Below are 22,866 nucleotides of genomic sequence, written 5' to 3'. Positions count from 1 at the left end.
GGTAGAAAAATCCCCAAATTGATTTTTTTTGTCTTCTAGGTGTAGGTATCTGGTATGTGGTGACATGCTACGTGTTACAGGCAGTCTCCTGAGCGAGACCTAATTCAGGTTCTGCTGCGCTAAAAAGGATTTAAGTGTTCATAGTTTAAGCCCCACCTTGATAAGGAAAAAAGTTATTCATTACTCAGTTATGCTAACCCTACAATTTCTAACCCAGAGCAAGGATGGTGAGTTTATGGCACATACATAACTCTCTGGTTTGGGACGTGTGTGGAACATTGTTAATGGATCAGGTGTTCCACAGGCCTTCAGGACTCTTCCCAGCAGAGCACCACAGGCGGCTGTCCCCCAGGAGCCTCCTCATCGGGATACAGGAGTGCGTCACGGCACCAGGTGCAGGAGTGCATCATGGCACCAGGTGCAGGAGAGCGGGAAGGCCTCCACTCTGTCAAGAAGCAGAAGGCTAAGCTTTTCTCCACCTTTCACCTCTGAGCATTTGTGGAAGGCAGAACAATGGCCCCAAAGATATCCTAATTCCTGGAACCTGTGAAAATACTACTTTACAAGGCAAAAGGGACTTTGCTGACATGATTAAGTTAAAGATGTTGAAATGAGGAGATTATCCTGGACTATCAGGTGGGTCCAGTGTAATCACAAGGGTCCTTAAAAGAGGGAGGCAGAAAGGTCGGAGTTGAGGAGATGTGACAATGCAAGCAGAGGTTGTAGAGGAGCGACCATGAGCCAAGAAACGGAGGTGGCCTCTGGAAGGTGGGAAAGAAAGAAAACGAAATTCCCCTGGAGCCTCCAGAAGGGACGTGGCCCTGCTGACCCATTCCAGGCTTCTGACCTCAAGAATTGCACAATAAGACACTTACTCGCATAATCACTAAGTTTATGGTAATTTGTTACAGCATCAGTAGGAAATTTATGCAGCATTTACTTCATTTGTCTCTCTCTACTGGCTGAGAGACTGGCTGTTTCTTTCCGCTCCTCAGTTGATGTGGGAAACACAGCCTCCCCAAAGCGCCCAAGCTTCCACGTTGCAGGTTCTGCCACACGGAGGTGCCGACTCAACTCTCTTCTTCCATTTCCAAATTCCAGAAAGAGAATGGGACCAGGTCAGCTTGTGTCAGGGGTTCCCCCTTTGCTGGCCAGCCAAAACCAGGGTGTGGGGTCACACAGCATAAGCTGCCAGGAACCCACCCCTGTGGAAGGACTGAGTGGATCCCAGAGATGAGGGGAGCACAGACCTCTCAGCACGTGTCTACCATGTTGTTCATGCCTTCATTCATTGACTTCCTACGTTTCAAATGTTACTCTATAAGTTCAATGGATTGGACATTGTAGATCAATCACATAATGGACCCATTGTTTCATGCCTCTATATATTTATACCTTTTGGTCATGCACCTCTAACCTAATCTGACCTTGGCCACATGCCTTGCTTTGGCCAGTGGGACAATAGCAAATCTGATGCAAATGGTCTTGTAAAAGCACTTGCACATGTCTGCTGCTTCTCTCAGGCCTTTATCCCTGTCTTAAGAGCAGGCCCAGGCCAGCCTACTGGAGAATGAAAGACCCTGTAGCTCAGAGCCAAGTCATCCCAGCTGAGGCCATCCTAGACCAGCCAGTCCCCAGCTGACCTGAGAGTTGACCACAGATGCATAAGTGAACCCCACCAGCCCGGCTCACGCTGGTACAGTTGCTGAGCCACCCCCTAGACTCATGAGCAAGAATAGATGCTAACTGTTGAAAGCCACTCAGGTTTTGTGGTTGTTTGTTACACGGCATTATTGTGGCAATAGATCATTGATCCAGGGAATGTGATGTTCAAATATAATTCTATTTCCTTAATTCAATTGCCCTCAAGGCTGATCCTAATTATCCTAGATGAAAACTGGCTTTCAGCGTCTCAGCCAGAGATCAGACCTGCAGCATCAGAAGGAGAGGAAGGCGGATTAATGTGTTCTTGCCAGTCTCCCATGGCTCCAGCCCTCTGGTGCTCTGCCAAGTGCTCTCACACAGCCTCACTCAGTAAAGCCTTGTAAACGCTGGGTGAGGCAGGTTTGTTGATAGACGAGGAAATTGAAACTCAGTGAGAGTCAAGCAATTTGCTCAAAGTTGTTTCCATACTACGTCCGTGAATTCAGATTTGATCCCAGGTCTGTCTGTTGCAGAGCTGCCCTTCAGTCTCCAGAATGTAGATGTAGCAAATGAAAATACAGGACGTTCAGCTAAATTTGAAGTTCAAATAAAAAACTATTTGTTACTGATCTGAAATTCAAATTAATTGGCACCCTGCATTTTATCTGGCAACCCCACCAACGTGAAGCTTCCTTGTTGGGAGGAGTGATCTGCGTGTTGTAGTGTGGCAGGTCTCATTCCGCTCTGATAAGAATACGTTTGAGAATCACTGATTGTTGCACCTGCACAGGAAGTCGCTGGCTCTCTGGGGGCTGAGGCTCTGCTCTCAGTCCCAAGTCCCACATCCTCCGTGAGGTCTGTGACCTCAGACGCCTCTGGTCCTGTGCTCTTTGGATGCTTTCTCAGCCGCAGAGTGGGGGCAGCCAGGCCCCTTGCTGACTCTTTTCTAGGCTGCTATAAAGAGGAGTGGAAAGTATGTAAATCACTGGGTGTATGTTGGTGGTTGTCAATGAACTAAAAAATCTGAAGATCCAGGATTTTTTCTGCCTATGCATAAGAAATTAAGGACAGGTCAGAGGAAACGAATAGTAATGCTTATCATGTGCTAGGAATTTCTCAAAACATTTAAGATTATTTAATCCACACAGAGGCTCTGCGAGGCAACTGCTCCTATCATCAATTTGTTTAACAGAGGAGGAAATACCCGGGCTCAGTCAGTAACCCTAGTTTCACAGCCAGTAGTGGCCGTGCTGCATCTCAAGCCCAGGCTGCCTCCAGCTGGAGGTCAGATGTCCCACCATTATGCCACGCTGCCTCTTAGCAAGCGGCTACTGATTTCTGGGGTGAGCCAGGCATTGCCCCAGGATACGGTAGTGAATACAGCTTTTGCCCTTACGAATCATGCGTTCTGGTGAGGAGAGGTGGGAAACAGAGGCAAAAAAAAGTTCAGCTGTCCTAAGGGCCACGAAGGCGATAAAGCAGAGTCCTGTCATGGAGAGTGTCTGGGAGAGGCAGCTGCATTAGAACGAGAACCGCCTTCTGAGGAAGTGACATCTGAGCTGAGGTCCTCTAAGAAAAAGGAGGTAGCCCTGCAGGATTCGAGGAAGAGCCACGCCAGGAAGAGGGCATGCTCTGCGGGAAGGCGGGGGAAGCAGAAGCCCAGGGGCCGAGCGAAGGAGAGGGAAAGGAGAGGCGCCCCAGGGGAGACTGCGCTCCCAGCGGGAGGAAAGAGCAGCGGGGCTCTAAGCACGGGGCACGCGGTCTGAGTCGCCGCCAGGGTCACTGCGGGGGCTGCGGGAAGACACCGTGAGCACGAGCACGAGCGGGGTGGTCGGTGGCAGCGGAGGGAGGAGGCCCATGTAGGAGGCCGCGGCAGCTGCTCCCGGGGGATGTGGCTCTGGACGAGGCGGCGGCCTGCGAGGATTGTGGTGTGTTTCCGGGGCGCCGATTAATAACGAGCGGCGTCTGGGAAGGAGCGCGGTTGGGGTGGAAGAACAGACTTCTGCTTTGACCTTGTTAAACCTGAGGTGCTTAGGAGACCCCAAAAGGGACTGCTGGGATTGGCTGAACCGCCAGGTTCTGCCTCCTTTGTCCCTGTGTCCCCTCTCGCTGTTGCTCCATGTAAACCCAGAAACAGAACTGAGCGTGTCTCTTAGATCCTAAACTAGAATTCTCTCATGCAGAAAAGTGTTAAGGAGCAATGTGAGCTGAAGACTTGGTTCAGGAGAAGGGGAGGCATTTTACGTCGTGAATCCCGTGGCGAGCAGCTTGAGCACTAACTAGCCCATTGTTTGCCAACGCCCTTCCCTGCCCTGGCGCCGGCTGCACAGGAGCGCTCTGACCTTCTCTGCGCGGCACCCCCGCTGTCGCGGGCGCTTCTGTTGTCCAGATGCATTTCTGCTCTGCGCTGACCTCCGTCGGATTGCAGATCCCCTCTCTGCTGTGACGCGAGGCCCGCGGCCTGCCCCGATGGTCTCAGCCAGACTTACACACCCAGACCCACCAGGCTGCCTGGCAAGGCGCGGCTGCCTTTGGACCGAGTCTCATCCGCCTAAAGTTCAGAAGCTAAGGGTTATAAATGAAAGTAGGTGTTTCCTGTTGTGTGTGTATGTAGACACTAAAGATTAATACCTTGGTTCTTGTCCTTCCGTATAAAGAACTGTTCTTTAGAGATTAATGGGTAATTGTGTAAGAGCATAGCGAGGCCATCGTGTTACGCTAAAGGGCGCCAGCCCCACCTCTGTTTGACTACTCGCTACTCTACACGTACTGTAAAAAATTCACGTGCTTTCCTGATTTATGGCCTCCACTTATGTGCTCCCTGATAGCTTGATAAATTAAAACTTTGTTCTATGAGTTTCTCTCCAGGAACAGGCTGACCACAGGGAAACACACCTACAAGGCATCCATCACAGCTGACAGAAGAATGGAACAATCAAAGGCCCTGGAGTCTGTCACGCCTGAAGGAAACCCTCTTCTTACTGCCCATTTTCCCTGCGTAACTGGCTCAAGATTCTGTAATCCTTGAAGATGGGTTTTTGAGACATTAGTCTGCCATCATCTCGATTATTCTGGCTAATCTAACTAAACTTCCTTTCTGGATCCTAACTCATGACTGATGGGCTCAAATCGTTGTGAAGAGAGCGAGTCCACTGCTCGCTGTCAGCGGTTCATGAACTATTTATCATTACAGATTTTAGTGTGAGTTGTCTTTTTCCAAAATCACAATCACTGTACTTATCTCTTAATGTGTAAAAGGACAGTTGTCTTGACTGAGGAGGATTGGAGTCCTAGTCTTTTAGTTCTTTTTTGTTGCTGTTGTCTTCTCGTTCGGTCACCCAAGACCAGAGGGGAGACATGCTTCTTGTGTCCTGGTTGGTTGACGCAGCCCGTAACCCATGTGGCCATCTTCAGGGTGCACTATGCTCTCAGGTGCTGACTAGGTGCTAAATAAGTGGGACTAAGTTCTTCCCCCACCACGTGTATATTCCAACTGGGAAGGTTGTATTCTAGAAAATTTTGAATGATGAGATGTAGGAAAAGGATTATGAATTGTATTGTGTACTCTGCTTAAGGAGTGAGTACCCTCTCCTTGTTTCAGAAAGCTTGTGTGCAATAGCAGGCAGCAATCAGACCAAACAGAAGTCCTATCTTAGTGTAGCATTGCTGACACACAATATTTATAAAATTGTGATGATTCTTAGGAACAGAATTCCCTGCTTTATTTCCTGTGGTAAGGTTAAAAAAACCCCAAGAACACTAAGTCTGGGCTTCTGCCAGCAAGCCCTGCATTAGGAAGGAGTGTTTATTAGTTGGAAAAAGTAGCATGTAAATTAAGCATTCCTGCGTGCTGAGCAGGCGGGCGATCTGGATGCAGCACGTCAAGAAGGATCTGAACTGTGAGGCCCTGGACTTCTTAGCCCCTTTGTCGAGCAGCCAGCATTTCCAAATGCTATTTGAATGTAAACTCAGAACATACAGCCCAGAAGTCAACAGCAGATCGTCTGTCAAATGAGTGGTGATAACAGTTTCCATTTGTTACCCTTCAGGAAACGTGAGCTGGTGTCAGGAAACAGCCTCAAAAGTAGACGGGTTGGAAATCACAGCAGTAATTATAATAGCTAAAGTAAACTAAGTACTGTGTTTAGCCAACCAATAGCATTATGTCTTATATCAGGTTTAAGTCAATAAGCAAATAAACGAGCCCAGGATCTATGAAAAGTATTGGGTGAGTCAGGAGCCGGTGATAGAGTTTTTGTTCTGGATTTGTCACTTGACTGCCTTCTCTGGAAGAGCAACAGGACGTGCCTGTTGTCAGCCGCAGCACACATTGTCCTGGGCCACCATGCGAGTCTCTGGGCTTTGCCCTGTCCAGGCATCTCTGACGAGGGAGTGTCACCGAAGTTGTGGCTGTGAGGTCTCTGCTCCAAAGAAACACAACGTGGCTGTGTCCATCGCATGGAGCATCTCTCTTTCTGTCTCACTCCCAAACATACCCCAAAGACCTAGTCAATTTTCTCGCCATAGCAAAATTTAGACATTTATGTATTTAGTCTTTGCAAAGTTGCTTCTTACTTTATTTCTCCACATTAATAGACTATTGGTTATTTTATTCCAAAAAATTTCAGACTCACAGAAAGCGAGGAAAGTAATAACAAAGATGTGGGTGCCTGCTCTTCAGAGTTAACACATATAAACAATGTGTTTTATTCGGGTGAGTGTTTTAAAGACATAAGAATGAGAGCCAGTGTCCCTTGGTGCCACCCCTTCCCCTCCTTCCACTCCTAAGACAGACACCCCTGGGAAGTCGCTGGGCAGCCTTTGCTTCTAAGGTTCTGTACTTTACCGCAGATGCCTGCAGTGACGACATTTGGTTCACTTCTGCGTTTTAAAATTTTACACAAGTAACAATTTAACCTGTAAATCAGTCCAAAACTTGTCTTTTTTTCACTCAACATTGTTTTTGAGATCTATCCGTAGGAAGCATTTAGATCTAGTTTATCCATTCGTTCTGGCTGCTGTGGGACTATTCCCAAATATGTTTATCCACACATTTAAAGTTCTTTCCTCTCCCGTCCTTTTGGCGATAGCAAACAAAGCGATTATGGGCGTTTATGTTCACATCTCCTTGTGATCCCGGGAACACTTTTTCATACTGTTTTGGCCTTGCAGATTCTCTGTCCTATGAATCGCCTGATCGTGTCCTTGTCTACTTCTCCACTGTGTTGTTTGCGTTTTCTTACAGATCGTTTCTTTTTTATATTCTTGATATGATGCTTTTTGGCTGCATGGGTGGCAAAGGTCTTTTAGAGTTTGTGATTTGTCTTTTTACATTGTTTATGGCGTCTTTTATTGTGTAGATTTTTTACATTTTAATGTACACAATTTATTATTTGTACTTTTCAGGTTTGTTTAAGAAATCTTTCTCTTTTTGAAATCATAAAATTATTTGCCTGTATTTTCATATTTTGAGGAAAATATGAAAACTTTAGGCCCATACAGTTTATCTGGAATTTACTTTTATATATATGGTAAGGTAGGGGTCTAGTTATTTTTTTTCTCTACACGGATAGCCAATTGTCTTAACAATGTTTATTGACTTTCTCTCCTAATCGGTAACACCACCTCTGTCGTATGCCAAGTTCTCATATATAATAGCCCTGTTCTGGCTTCTGTTTGTACCTCTCCCTGTACCACCCAATTTTAATTACTACAGCTTTATTATAAGTCTCAGTATGTAGTATGGCAAGTGCTCTCTCCTGGTTCTTCTTAAAATTGCCCTGCTGTGGTGGATAAAACAATCTCCCCACAAAATGTCCACGTCTGAATCCCTGGAACCCTCTTATCTTACGTGGCAAAAGGGATTTTGCAGAGGTGATTAAGTTAACACTCGAGGTGGAGAGATATCCCGTATTATCCAGGTGGACCCAAAGTAGTCACAAGGTCCTTTGACAGGAAGGCAGGAGGGTCAGTGTTAGAGTAGATGATGACAGAAGCACAGGTCAGAGGTGGCCATGAGCCGAGGAATGCAGGTGCCTCTAGAAACTGGGCAAGTCAAGAGAGGATTCTCCCGTCTCCAGAAGGAACGCAGCCCCGTTGACACCTTGATCTTAGCCCTGTAAGTCTCATTTTGAACTTCTGACCTCCAGAACAGTAGGGTATTAACTTTGTGTTGTTTTAAGTCTCTAAGTTTGTGGTAATTTATTACAGGAAACTATTACGCTAGATTACTCTTGCTCTTTACTCTTCCACATGAATTTTAGAATAATTTTATTAAGTTCCACACACATCCACAAATTCCACAGAAAGTATTGATTGGAACTGTATGGAATTCATAGATAAATTGGTGGAAAGTGATATCTGTAGCTTATTAAGTCTTCTCATTCATGAGCATAATATACCTGTACACTTAGTCAGTCTTTTAATTAAGTACAGTCATGTGCCGCCTAATAATCCTTTGGTCAACGACAGACCACATATACGACGGTGGTCCCATAAGATTAGTGCCATGTAGCCTAGGTGTGTGGTAGGCTGTCCCATCTGGGTTTGTGTAAGTCACTCTGTGATGTTCACCCAACAACGAAATTGCCTAATGACACATTTCTCAGAATGCGTCCCAGTCATTAAGAGACAGACAACTGTATTCTAATTATCTCCATAAAGGTCTTCCACATCTTTTGATTGATAGATTTATTCTGAGGTACTTTGTAGTTTTTATTTTTCATGGAACAGAATTTTTTTAATTACATTTTCTCATTTGTCATTGTCTGTATATAGCAACACTATAGGTTTTTCCAAATTGATCTTTTTTCCAGCAAACTTGCTCAACTTTAAAAAAATTTTCTCCTAATTTGCCTAAAGTGCGTATTGGATTTTCCATATAGACAATGGTGATTAACAAACGGTGTGTCTTCCCTTCTAGTCCTCGCCCTCTGCTCTCTGTGCCTTGTCTAAGTGCAGTGGGTAAGCTTCCAGGCCAGTAGAACAGGCAGTGATGGTGTTCCCTTCTCGTTCTGGTCAGCCGGCTTTGTAGTTCTACATGTTCTTTCCTGTTTTGAACAATGAAACAACCTGTACTGTTCAAGCCATGGGGACCAGCTACCTCTTTTACACGGTCAGTTCCACAAAGATCTTTCTACAATGATCCTCCATCTCTGTGCCATCTGTTTGCCTTTGTCCAAAAGACAGCCTCCTTTGGAAAGTTGGTGGGCTTTCCGTTACAAACCCTGTTTATGGTATGAAATTAAGAAAATCCCCAAAGGGAGCAATAAGCCAAATAAATTTTAATAGTAGCACTATGTTTTTTTCTGGGATCTCTTTAATCAGCCTAGGATGTCCAGCATAGATGTCTAGGATACATTTACAGGGCTCCCACCGCATCCTCGATGATGGGAGTGCCCTGCAGAAGACCTGGTGGACTCTGGAGCCGCACAGGAACCTGGCCCGGGAGTCCCACAGCTGAATAAGGAAATCCAGCCCCTGTTTGAGGTGCAGTGGGGCCAACCGCCATCTCAGGGAGATCTGGGAGGAGGTGGAAACTGGGGACTCAGCCACTGCCCTCCCACACCAACAAAGTGAGCTAGCAAATCCACAGCAACATGCATGCGTGGCAATGGTGCCTGACCTAACACCGACCTTCTAAGCATAAACATGGCTGCTGCTTCGCTTCTGCCTCCCAAATCTGGTAAAAATTTCTCCTGTGGCCAACCTGTGCCCAAAACCATGCAGAGAAGGGAACTCTGGGAAACACAGTTCTAGCTTAACTACATTGACAATAAAAAGCTACCACAGTTATTGTCTCTTAGATGGAAAGCGTCTTATGTATATCACATCCTCTTGACTGTATACAGAATACCTTCGCTTAGCCAAATTTTAAAATTTTTAATAAAAGTCTATTAAGGCTTAATTTGAAAAATCTATCTTTTGTTCCAACATTGGACATCGTCCTTCACATTTCCCAGAGGCCCTCATGGGTAGCAGTTGAATTTTTCTTTCCTTATTCACGTTAGATAACAAATGTACCACATCATCAGCACGAGAGACAGGCAAAACATTTAATTAACTAACTAAAACAGTGTGTATACACATAATTATACACGATTGTGTTACATGTGTGATTTGCCACTGTAGCTTTCCTCATATCCTTTTTGGAAGTGCATGGGATAAAAAAACAAAACAGGATATTTCCATGACTACGTTTGATTTTCACGAGACTTTCCAAAGCAACGTCCAAAGAAGAATCCTCTGACTCAACACTTTCATTTCCAGAGAGGAGTCCTCGAGTGGACACTTCCTGTTTCCCGTTGTTTCATTTCCAGAGAGGAGTCCTCGAGTGGACACTTCCTGTTTCCCGTTGTTTCATTTCCAGAGAGGAGTCCTCTCCGTGGGCACTTCCTGTTTCTCGTTGTTTGGACACAAGATGGACGGTCATAGTGGCCTCTTCCCAGGGAAGTACGACTTCTCCTCTAAGGTGCATTTGCTAATTTCTCTTTTGTTTCTTTTTCAATCAAGGCTGGATGCCTGTGTCAGTACTGATTCTTGGTCGGGATTTTTCACTCAAAACAGTCCGAACACAAAACAAAGTTTTTGGACAAAGATTTGAAGTGAGAGTCTAACAAAAGGTGTGGAATATGATATGTGGACTAGTGTATTATTTATGTCACTATTTTGAGATCTTATCTTGAATTCTTAGGAACCTCAAACTACAGCTTGTAGTGTTAGTCCTTGGGGTACTGTTTTTTGCATAATAAATGCAAAATGATACTAGTTTTATTTTATGGTTTACCTGGAGAAATTTCATGTAAAATAATGTATCTAAGTATAAACCATTATTTCTGAGATATAAATTATACTCTCGAAATCTTCCCAGAATCTCTAATTTTGTAAATGACCAAACCGGGCTTCCTTAAAGTTCTTGCTGAATTAAAAGATGATACGGTAGGTTCACAGAAGTACATCTGACCAAATCCATGTTAAGTGTTTTTTGCTTTTTCTTAAAAGTTGGGTACTGTTGGTAAGATGATTTGCAGGGGGTAAAACAACCAGTCTGAGGTGTATTTTTCTATCTGTAAGTAATTTCTTTGGCATATTTGGATCATGGTACAATTGGTGAGATGCATATTATATCATCATAATTGGGATCTCAGAAGGTACAGCTGATATGGCATGGAATGAATTCCTTTTAATAAATTAAAAGAAAACATTTAAAGATATGCCTTCAAAGGTAAGTAGAATTTTATATAAAAAGCAAGGGCTGAGTTAGTTGTAGTTACTTGAATCAGTTTAGCCAAGGTTTACAAATGTGTTATTCATCATAATGTTAAATTAGTTTGATTTTCTGAATGTCATGGAGGAAGAGCAGGTCAGCAATACCTCCCTCGGAGACTTAAAAATGGATGGGCGTGTCCCAGGACAGGGACACAGAGGCACTGCAGAACGAGGGCAGCACGAGCCAAGGCGTGGAGATGGGAAACGGGCAGTTTCTCAGCCCTGAGATGAGGGGAGGGAGTGGGCAGCCCTGGCCCCCTTGTCTATAAAGCTTGGATCTTACCCTGGGGTGATGGGCAGCCAATGATGGAGGGAAACTGAGGACTTAGGAATGAGTTGGTTCAGGACAATAATCACAGGGTAGACTCCTAGGTCCTATAGGTTTAATGTTATAGAGTGGGGTTCTATTCATGGAAACCCATTCATAAGAAGAAAAACCCCAATCATGAAAATAAACAGCAAAGGAATAAAACAAACATACATTTTTACAAATGCGTGTTAAGAGCTATGCCATGGAGGCTACCTTTTGTTTTGCATGAACTGCACTGAAGTTGGCTTCCTTTCCTTGTCAGTCTCCCTGTAGCAAACATGTGAATATTTTATTTTTCCAAAGACCTTTGACTTCAATTAAGAATTATGGTCATTTGTCTCTAAACTGCTACCTGACAATTAGACTCATTCATTTGTTCATTTAATAAATATCTATGGAACACCTACTATATAAGATATTGTTCTAATGGTAAACAAAAAAGACAAAGACCCTCCATCATGGAGATGTCTTTTTCTACTTGGAGAGAAAGAAATAAGATACACAGTCACCCCTACACAGACTCACTCACACACACACACACACACACACACACACGCTGGGTTGTGAGAAGGATGGTGATATTTTACAGAGTTATTTTATATAAGTCAGGGAAGGCTTCTTGTGGAGGTGACATTCAAGCAGAGACCTGAATGAAATGAGAGAACGAGCAATGAGACTGTGGGGGGAAAAGCTATGGATGGGTGCCTCCAAATGTCTGGATGTGTGAAGACGGTGGGCAGTTACTCAAGTCCTGCTTCTTTGGTGATTCCTTGCTGTAAACGTGGACATGGATTCGGTCAGCTGCACCCCTTCTGATTTCACTGGACTCCTCAGGGTCCCTGGTCAACCTCAGGCTTGTTGGGAATGTCTGTCAAAGTCATTAAGTGGACACAAATGTGATGGTGTTGGTGTTGGTACTGGTGGTGGTGGTGGTCGGTATGTGTGGCTCTTATAATAAAAAAGGTTTGAACAGCAAGGAGTTAGAAGTCAATACACTATAAATATGGGATCCTAATAACACAATCGGACATTCATTTAACGACTCAATAATGATAATAACAACTGGCACTTTTAAAAGCACTTACCATGTGTCAGACATTGTTTTAAGTGTTTATGTGACATATCATTTGATCCTTTCAGAAATTCTGTGAGATGGGCAAGTACTACCCTCATGACAGAGTTGAGAAAGGAGGCTTAGAAAGTCTAAGTAACTCGCTCAAGGTTACACAGTGAGTGTTTGAAATGAGGCTAACCTCAGAGCCTAAACTTTCTACCAGCCCCTGTGCTGTCCTGCCTCTAAGGGTGATGCCGCTGACAGCAGCGCGGAGGCTGGGAGGACACGAGGGCTACACAGGAGGCAGCACTTCTGACTAATTTCCTGACCCTGGGCCCTCACCTGGGCATCCTGTTACAGTCTCCAGAGTAAACATCATCCTTCGGTGCTTTGAACATAGACTTATGATTGACAGGAAAAGGGAGCAGACAGACTTCCTATGAGGAAATTCATCTTTAAGGATAATTAATCTCCATTTGTAAGATTCAAAAGCTTGTTACACCTGTGCAGGTCGAACTGAGAAACAAGGAGGTGGAAGCAGGGCCATTCTATAGCCAAGAGTGAACTTGTGATACTGAGGAAGCTGCAAAAGCCCACAAATTCAAATAATCACAGCGTGGGCTGGACCTCTGGCAATAAACCATGTTTCCTTCTGGACACAATCATTTTCTCCTGTGATACCTGAAATTATCATTAATTCGATGCTGAAATAACTGCATGTTTCCCCCAAAATAACTCATGTAAAGTTAATCATCGTTCATAGTTATAAATGTGTTTGGTTTCTTTTTTCCTACTGCAAAGGTGATGACAGATATGTAAATCCTTTAATCCAAACCATTGCATCATGTTAAGGCTGATCGGTGAACAGGCTGGAAAGATTAAGACAATGGCTCTTCTAAAGAGCAGCTTTGTGGACCACCACAATCTCAGCAGGTAAGATCTATCAATATTTAGTATTGTTTATTTCATAGACACTCACGCACAGTTCAAAAACAAAGTATATGAGAAAAAGTGAATCAGAGTGAGAGAAATTAGATTGTGATTTTAGTTTACCTTGTAAATTTCTCCCTATGTACAAAAAGTACAAATTTTTTCGTTTTCTTCCTCTTACAGGGAGTGGGCCTGCTGTTTTATTTTATAATTTTTAGACATTGAAACAGTCATAAACTCACAGAAACACTGAGAGCACAGCACATATAACTTTACTGCTTGAATTATTTGAGATAGGTTTTGGCATTGAGGCATCATAATTGTCAATACTTCAGTGTCCAAAGACCATCTGCCAGGTGACCACAACACAACAATCAAGACAGAGAAGTTGACACTGAAGCCTAACCCTAACACTGACCCTCTAACCCCAAGGCTACCATAACCTTGACCCTCTAACCCCAACCCTAACCCTAACCCTGACCCTCTAACCCTAACCCTAACACTGACCCTCTAACTCCAACCCTAACCCTAACCCTAACCCTGACCCTCTAACCCTAACCCTCTAACCCTAACCCCAACCCTAACCCTAACCCTGACCATGCCCATGGAGTCTTTGTTCCAGTGGAATCCGGTCAGAAGTGGTGGGAGATTATAGATCTCCACTTCTGTGGGATCAGTAGAATGATCCCTGGGCTTGAAATCAGAAAATGGTTTAAATTTTTTCACTTTCCCTGAAAGCCATGTGACCTTGACTTTGAACATCTGTTCTGTCATCTGTAAAATGAGGACAATACCTCCCTTACAGTGTTGTTTTAAGGATTAAATGAGATGTATATAGAAAATACTCAAAACATAGTATGGGATTATTTTCAAAATAATGTGCATATATTAACTCATTTAATCCCTCTCTGGGTGCACAATATACTGAGTACATAACAAAACAGAAGAAGGCTCTGAAATCTATAAGGTACACTTCCAAGTGTATGGGACATCTATCCACTGTAACAGCAAAACGTGAGGCATCAAAGTAACGCAGCCAACATCTCTGCCTCCTGGAACTCACATTCTAGCACAGAAGACGGGCGGTGAAAGTTAGAAATACTTTAGCTGGAGACGCGTTCAAGGTATTCATACTGGAAATGATATGGTAAAGGGAATTTGGAGTGCAAGGGGTGCAGTTTTAGGAAGGGTGGTCAATGAAGGCCTCATTGAGAAGGCGTCACTGGAGTAAAATTTTGGAGGAGGTGAGGACGTGAAGAGTTGAGCCAGGGCTCTCTCGGGGAAGAGCATTTATTCCAGGTGGAGACAGAGCAGGGCAATGAGCCTGAGGTGGGCACTTGCTGGTGTGCTCCAGGCTCGGGGCTGGAGTCAGGGAGGGGGTGGGGGGTGTGCCTAGGGAATGGGGCCCCATCACCAAGGGATGAGCTCACCATGAGACATCTGCATTCCAGCGCAGGCTCACGGCACTTAGCTAACCTTTCCATGTGTTGGTTTAAAACTAAAGCTCTCGGGGTTTTTTCCATGTGATTTGTCTCTTAATCTTAAATTCCTATTACAAAGCATTCCAAACAGTAGTACTTTAACATGGTCCAGTAGATAAACTAAAGGCAAGACTTTATTTTAAAAAGCTTTAATACTGAAAACAGAATAATTGTGCTTCCTCACTTAGTATTTCTCCGCAGCCATTGTGGTTCACTATAACTTCATTGAGAACACAGAAGAAATTTGTAGAAGGAAGATGGGAATCTGACTCCCCACTTTCTTTCGTTTTCCAAACTGGCATTTCATGGAAAGACATGAATGCCTGAGCTAGTGTTTCTCTCAGAAGTGGGCATCTGATTCCCAGTCACCATAATAGGTAGTAAAGAGAAGAAAGACCTCTAGTTTATCGTTATGCTTGCTCTTCTCTTATCAGAATGCCTACTCACACCAGAAAAATTTATTTTAACAGGTCAAAGAGTAGTACACCACAGTACGCATCCTGCCATGTTTTGGTTATCATGTCTTTCATTTTACAAACAACATGAGGACATTTATTTTAAAAATATAAAAAGTTAATGTTGAGTTTTCAAAGGTCGAGGGCTTTTCGGCTAGTTCCTCTGAGCTCTTCACAAAGTGGACGTATTGAGAAGCTCTCTAAGAGCTGAAAGATACTCTCAACTATGTCTTCAAAGATTTATGTGCAGCTGTTGCAATTTTTAAATGTTTAATTTATCACGACATATCAGGCACACTCTTAGGACTGAGGTGAGTGTTGGCCAGTTAATTCTAGCAAAAATATCAGTTGATAACTAAAAGTAGTGAATTCCATCTTCAAGGGAAAATTATTCTCTGAGCTTCGGCACCGGCATCTAGTTCCACGTCACCTTGAGGGCCATGTTATTAATGCAAAGGACCAGGTTCAGCTGATAAACTCAGAGCTCCTCATCCCTAGTCTACAGAGCCATTCCAAGAATCGATGGGCAAGAGAGAAACCAAATGGCTTGTGGTCTCAGGCAGAAGGTTAGCATCATTGCCACAGGGCACCTTATGAGGATGTCCTTAGAGAGCAGCTCACTCCACCCGAGTGTCCAGTTGTCCTCTGCGTAAAGCGGAATCCTGTTGCTTTTTCCATTTGTCGAAGGTTATAAAGGCATGACCTGGTTGCTAATAAAGCTTTGTAATCTCAGGATGCATTAATAGAGACAGAATGCCCAGATCAAGCCAGCAACTGACATGTCAGCACTCAATACCAGTAAGACCAGTTCAGAAATATTGGTGTTTGGTTCTTGCCCAACATACTAAGATGAATGTTGATAACTTGGGTAAGATCTAGAGGATGGCACAGAAACAGTGAGGTGTCACATGAGGGGCAGCTGAGGAATCAGAATATTTTGCCTAGAAAAGAGAATTCTTGGGTGCTGGTTTCAGGAAAATGAAAGATCATCTGTGGCACATGACTTGGACTTATTCTGAGATCTTCAGAAGATGATGTGTGAACGAAACCTGCTCGATTCCAGCTTTGTGATAGAGCTGTGTTTCCTGACACACAGCATGTCCTGTTTGAATAACATTTCAGGTGCTATCCCTCTCACTCTGCTCTTTGGCTCCATGAAGGGGACAGGGACCATGTTGTGTGTCCTGTTGTCTTTCTGTCTCCCTTGGACTCCTCTCTTTTATGCTTACACCTTCCTCTGTATTGTCCCATGTATGCCAATCTTCATCGCATTCTCTGAAATACAAACTCATCCCACGTGCTTCTTATGGTCATCATTCCTGACAGTTACCAAGAGTTAACAAATAGATACCGTGACCCCTAGCACCACGACCTCTGCCAAGAATAAGCAGTCTGAGCCAGACATTACAAAGAGGTCATGGCGGCCACTGAACTGGGCATCTGAGATAACACTCAACCCCACCTAATTAGCATTTACCATGCCCAGGCACTGGGCTGAAGGTCCTGCATGAATTTACTCATTTAATCTGCAAAATAATTGAGATGGATAATTTTATTATCCTCATTTATAGATGGGGAAGCTGAGAGTAAGAGAGATTAAATAACTTGTTGAGAAACACCAGCAGTCTGACAAATCTGTACTACCTCCTGGATAAATCTAGAGTTTGCTGAGAGGGGAAGGGTTGGGTGTGTGATCAGAGAAGACAGGACCCAGTGGTAGTGGGGAGAAGAGATGGTCTGTGCTAGAAGTGTGCTCCAGGAGGGACAAATGGAGGCGAGTACAGACGAGGTAAAGACACATCCTGTGGTAGCAGAAAGGGCAACATGGGCAGATGGCCTTGGGAGCCCTACTTTGTCCAATCTTTTTCCATTTGTTAAAACTTGCTTCTTCCTGATATTTTCATCAGCATTTTAAATTATGCAGAATTGCTGAGTTGCTACATATACTCTGTGTAGACCTATCCCAGCTTATGTTAAGTTTGGGTATATGGCTTAAGTGAGGTTTTCCTAGATTTTTCTCATTCCACATGAGCGATACGTGGCTACCTCCCTTTGCTCCATCTAGGAACAGCTATCATGCTGCACCACCACGGGCAGGGAAAACAGAAAGAAGTTCGGTCTGATCTCCTTTCTCTCCCCCTATGATGTAAACTGCCCCCCAAGTTGGATAAATGGAAATGCTGAGCCTCAGGGAAGCAGGGTCTAGAACAAATATTTTGGTGAAAGAATCTACAGTATTTTTACCCCTTTCCATACAGATGGTGCTGATTCCCAAGCTTGCTAGAGAATATGTATTTGGAGAAGCCAGGAAGAGAGGCTGCCCACTTTGCAGTTTCAATTTTTGTGTTGATGTAATTAAAAAAGAGAACATCTATTTTTAATCTGTGTACTCTGGATATTCTCCATTGGCTCCTCAGACTGACCCTCGACCTGTCATAGGGCTTCATGGGCAGATTCACCCAGGTTCCCCTTCACCCTGGATTACAGTTGGGTTTGGCCAATGGAAGGAACAGGCAGAGGAGTAGAGAGTAGGAGGAGATGACCTCTAGGAATTAGTCCCTCATCCCCACCCCATGGTTTGGCGGTAGTGTGCTTCCCTGCTTAAACCCACAGCTCCTGTTGGGTGGCATCTCTGCCATCTCTCCCTTGTCCCCTCTTGCCTAGGAGTGGTAACAGCTTCCAAGAGATCCTTCCCCATCCTTGGTGATTTCCTTGACCCTGCCCAGCCCTCTGTAAAATTCCTTTCATTCAATGGTGCTCAGTTACCCTTTGAATGTGCCATCTTTCTGCTGGAATCTTTGCTGATACATTTGTCTCTTGATAGACTTTAAAAAATGAAATACGTGGATCACAGAATCAAACCACTCAAAGTGAACTTTAATATTACATACATTTTATAGGAAATAAATAATTCAGGAAAATTTACCTATAATTTTAAAAAATCACAAAAGATACCAGGAAAAAAGAGAGTAACTTGCTGAAATAAAAGTTAATGCCCAATACATGGCCTTGGTCCCATGTGTAAAGTAGACAATAGCTTTTGTGAATTGCTAAAATAATATCTATTTCCATAGTGTGTATTTCAGGTGATCACAATATTTCGTAAATTTAAAAAAACAATTATGATGCTATTAGGTGACTGGAGGCATGTTATAGATGTGCACGCAGAGGAAATCCAGCGGAGTTAAGTGTTTGATGCAGGCAGACAGTCATCAAATACCGGAGTCACAATACCATGTCACGAGTAGGACAGCAGATCCAAGCCTGCTTTGCTCCCTGTGAATGACTCAAGCAGGGGCTCTTCCCAAATTCAGAAAGCCGCTGGATTTGCTCAAGTGAAATAAACCTCTGCTGAAGTGCATGCTAATTGTCCTCCCTGCCTTTCAAAGTCATCAAATTCTAAACCTGAATATGTTGTTTTTCTCAGTTCAAATCAGAGCTGACGTCACAGTAGCATTAGGACAATCCTTCTTTCAAAGTGCACAGACACGAACAGGCAGGGGCACCGAGAGATTAACTTAATGACGCCCAGAATGTGGGCCGGAGTCACTCGCCCTGCGGCTCAGAGCCTGCAGCGCCTCCAGCCTGGCAGTTTGGGGTGGCGTGGTTTCTAGAGCTTTGGTCTGGCTCTAGGTTCTCATAGGTCCAAGCCTCTTAGAGATTCGGCTTTGAGGTCCCCTCCACTTTCGGGGGCTTTCTGTAACTTCTGAGCAAACTCAGGTCCTCTCAGGTCTTTGGAGATCCAAGGCCATGATTTGGTTCCAGAATTTCCCAGCTCCTCTTGGGAAGGATGACCTGGGACAATTCAGCGCCAGAGAGAGGGCTTCAGCCCACGTGCTTCTGGACACCTGAAGTTGGGGCTGGCATTCTGAGGTAAATATCGACTATAGTTTCTTCCTTTTCATTCCACTGGCTCATGAGGGCAAAGAGTAAAATCTAGGTCTTCTTTCATCACGGCTCAGTTCTCCAATACACCAGGCTAAGTTCCATGTTCTTTATTTAACTTGAAATGAGTCAGTCAACTTACACAGGTACGTCTGATGTGACAGGATTTTCAAAAGGGAAGTGTTCACATATCTAATCGAAGTAATTTTTCTGTTACCTTTAAATTGCCATTAATAGTAGGCAATTTACTTTCAATTCTTTCTATGTATATATTGGTGCAAATGAAGTAACAGAATGTAGTCGTTTAACACGCTGCAAGGAACAGGGCACATGAGGAAGCAAAGCTCTGGAAATCGGCCAGTTCTTAAATAAAAGGCTTAAACTTATATTTTGGGCCCCAGACTGAATCATTTTGTTCCCACTAGTGATATCACGTCCAAGTTTGTTTTTGAGGGTCTCAGGCATTATTCCAGAATTTGGGGGGCGGCAAGGCATGGTGAAGGATTGTAGTTAATGTTTTCATTTGGAGGAAGGAAAATATGTGATAAAAAGAAATCAGTCTTCCAGATTCACTGTAACTTCAGGATTTTATGTTTAGGAATAACCCAAGAGCCTAATTAGTCCTATTTAAAACAATTTCTTAACTTCAGAATACTTGGTAGACAGGAAGATTTATTTACATGTCCAGATTTTAGTTAAATTTTGCCTGGTTTGTTTAATTTAGTAGAAAAGCAAACCATTTATTTATTCTGTTTAAAATAGCTGATTTGACATAGACTGTTTGTGTCAAGACACACGAGGCCTGGATTGTTCACATTTTCTCTCAGCCATCAGATGACTGATAACTACTATAGGAAATGGTTTTGCGCAAGCAACTCAACGAGACTTGGGAAAAAAATAGCATCCCTTTTTGGTTTTTCAAACAACTATTCAGTAATAACACATTGCGAAAAAAATAAGGTGATTCTAGTATTTTGAAGATCATGCAGTAAGGAAAATAATCCTCTAATATGAAACACTAATTGAATATTTTAAACTCTAATTTACAATGCAACCACACTTTACAAACTTGCCAAATTAAACATATTTTCTCCCACTTTTACCTCATTTAAAAAATACTATATCTACACTATAAAATGTTACTTGGGGGAATTCGTCAAATACTATTCCATTTTCAAATTTCTGTTTTATAGTTTATTTTTGTAACATTTCAGATGAGTTTACACAGTAATTAAGATATGATTAAACAGTGCAAATTCACTGAAACATTTTGATGCTGAGTTGACACTATGCCAAAGATTTAGAAATATATTAAGATATGACTCACATGATTTCCTATATAGTACCAGTCAACCATGTGTCCCAGTTAAAAATATGGACATTTGAATTTTGCTACAACACAGTCATCTTAATAAGTAGATGTGAGTCATGAACTCAACATCAGCATTAAAAGGATTCCAATGTATCCGAAGAATTGACCCGATTTTTTGGTTTTTAATCCTATTATTCGGCTTTAGGTGTAGCCTCATATCTCCTCCCCCAGAAACAGAATGAAGAGCATTAATCAGAATTACCTCTCTTAATATCCTGTTGTTTGTTGTTGAGAGGAAATTTCCTAAAATCCTCTGGATTACTATTAGCACAATGGGCATTATAAAATAAATAACCTGGCACTTGGACACATAGATTCCGGGGGTTAGTGAAGAAGCTGACGGTGACCAACCGAGCCCACTCATCTGAGCGTGACGCTGCACGCTGAGGGAGCACTGCCACCGACAGACATCGCACAGCAGGGGCCCGCGATCTGCAACCTCATTATCAGAGAGGGTTTGTCAGGCAGGCACAAGGCACCGGGCTTGGCTGCTTCCACAGATCGACTTTCCGGAGAATACACATGAAGCCTTATCTGGTCAGACTGTACACTGTGTATTTAATACAGTAGTAGCATATAAGATTAAAACAGAAAACACGGTAACTATTTAAGGTTTTAGACAAATTACAAAACCACATGCTTTCTCATTCAACAGGAAAGCTTAAAAGTCCAATGGATCTTAAACACTGTTGGTTGTTCCTCAAAGGCGGTGTAACGTGCTCTCGGAGGGCAGGTTGTATAGATCTTCTGACACTTCCCGTGAAGGGCCTTGTCAGCACATCTGTGGCCCAAGCACTGCTGAAATGTCTGTTTTATTAGGGTAGCTTCATTTTGTTTATAAACTAACGGTTTTCATTTCTCCAAGGAATCATTTCAAAACGTTCTTCCAGATGCTAACTCAGCACTACTGAGCGACTATCCACAAGGGCCAGCTACTTACTGGCACTGGGACTGTGTGGAACAGGAAGTCGGTGCTGCCTCTCGTGTCCTCAATGACACCCGGCAACAGAGCACGGACCGCAGCACTCTTAGCACAGGCGGCCTAAAGATGGCAAAGACCCAGGGGTCGATAATCGGATTGATCGACAGAAACCTAAGGGCTTGGAGGTCCCACTTTTCTCTTCGGGAAAAGGCTTCATCCATATATGCAAAAATCTGTAAGACACAAAGGGGAAAAGAGATGTCAGTTACCTTGTAGCCGCGGACAGGCTTAGACGGCATGCACCTCCCTAAGGCGTGGCGTGTGTGGTGGTGGAAGGCGGGCAGGAAAACCGCAGTCTTCTTCCATGTGCGGATCGTAAAGAATGAAGTCACGTTTTCTGTAATTGTACTCAACATTAACATAGGTGCCATGTCCTGAGCTTGTCACTGGGGATGGAGGAAAATGAATAAACTATTCTTGGCACTTCGAATGCTAATAACAATATTAGTAGCTCCCATTTATTAATAACCTAATGTATGTCTCATGAATTGACTGGGTACTAAACCCACTTTATTTCTAGTCTGAAACAAAGTATTGTCTCCCTTTGACAGATGAGGAAGTGAACATTAGTAAAGTTAATAACAACATGTTCCATTTACTTTCAAACACTTAATCTCATTTAATTATCACAATTCGGTGAGAGAGGGTACATGCCAGAGCACCCTCCTCGGGAACACAGTTCTGGCTGTTGGACTGCCTGGGTTTGAATCCAGGCTCCATGTTCAGCCTTGGGACTGTAGGTAAGAAAATTAACCTCTCAGTGCCTCAGTTTCTAATCCTTAAAACGGGCCGTAATAACAGTGACACCTGCCTCAGAGGATGTTGGGAGACAACAGGAAGTAACATGTGTGAGCTACTCAGCACAGCACTCACCTAAGAGATCCTCAGTGTTCCTGCCGTCATCTCCATCTCCCACCAGGGACACCACGGCGCAGGGGAGGCGGGTGACTGGCCCAAGCTCCCAGGGCTGGTTAGTGCCAAGTCAGGACACAAATTCCAGCCCCCTCCACACCAGCGCAGTGCTCACTGTGCACTACATCTAGGTGCCGAGATTAGGGCCAAGGCTTTCAGAACAATGTCCTAAACACGGGAAAGCTGACATGTCTTCACACACTAGCCAATGTTTTCACTGGGATACCAGCTCTCATCTGAGTCCTTGGATATTTAGGGGGTAACACAACTTTTTGGTTAGATTGAAAGGAATGGAACAGTATACACTCAACAAAGATCAACCACTTCTACCCGGTTTACAGAAAAGAGGAAAACACATGTCAATCACACTCAGTCATTGAAAATCTGTTCTTCTAAAGCTCCAGGGACTTCCTTACCAGTGGTGGCCCAAGGGTTAGTGAGCTATTCCCTCTGGCCTCCACTCTCCTTTGCCAGAAGAAGGAAGGGTTTATTTCCTCTCCCTGAGACTCACGCTACAGGAATCTGGCAACTGGATATACAAAGCAAATTGCAGCGAGCGAGAAGAGTAGTCATC

General features: G+C 43.7%; 1 protein-coding gene and 1 long non-coding RNA gene across 2 annotated transcripts in view; one reads left to right on the top strand and one right to left on the bottom strand.

Moving 5' to 3' along the window:
- The first annotated feature begins 4,234 nt into the window (after nt 1-4,234).
- On the top strand, nt 4,235-18,261 carry LOC139085043 (uncharacterized). Its single transcript, XR_011543027.1, has 3 exons — nt 4,235-10,114; nt 13,077-13,208; nt 17,400-18,261. It is a non-coding gene; the product is annotated as an uncharacterized lncRNA (long non-coding RNA).
- PTGER2 (prostaglandin E receptor 2) overlaps nt 17,990-22,866 on the bottom strand; it is a 14,813-nt gene continuing 9,936 nt past the window's right edge. Inside the window, exon 2 of the mRNA XM_008540603.2 lies at nt 17,990-21,553. Coding sequence (XP_008538825.2) covers nt 21,335-21,553 — 219 coding nt within the window. The 3' untranslated portion in view covers nt 17,990-21,334. The remainder of the gene's footprint in view (nt 21,554-22,866) is intronic.

Source organism: Equus przewalskii, chromosome 1 (genome assembly GCF_037783145.1).
Source record: "Equus przewalskii isolate Varuska chromosome 1, EquPr2, whole genome shotgun sequence".
NCBI lineage: Eukaryota > Metazoa > Chordata > Mammalia > Perissodactyla > Equidae > Equus > Equus przewalskii.
The sequence above is the reverse complement of the archived record's forward strand: the minus strand, read 5'-3'. Positions and strand labels throughout refer to the sequence as shown.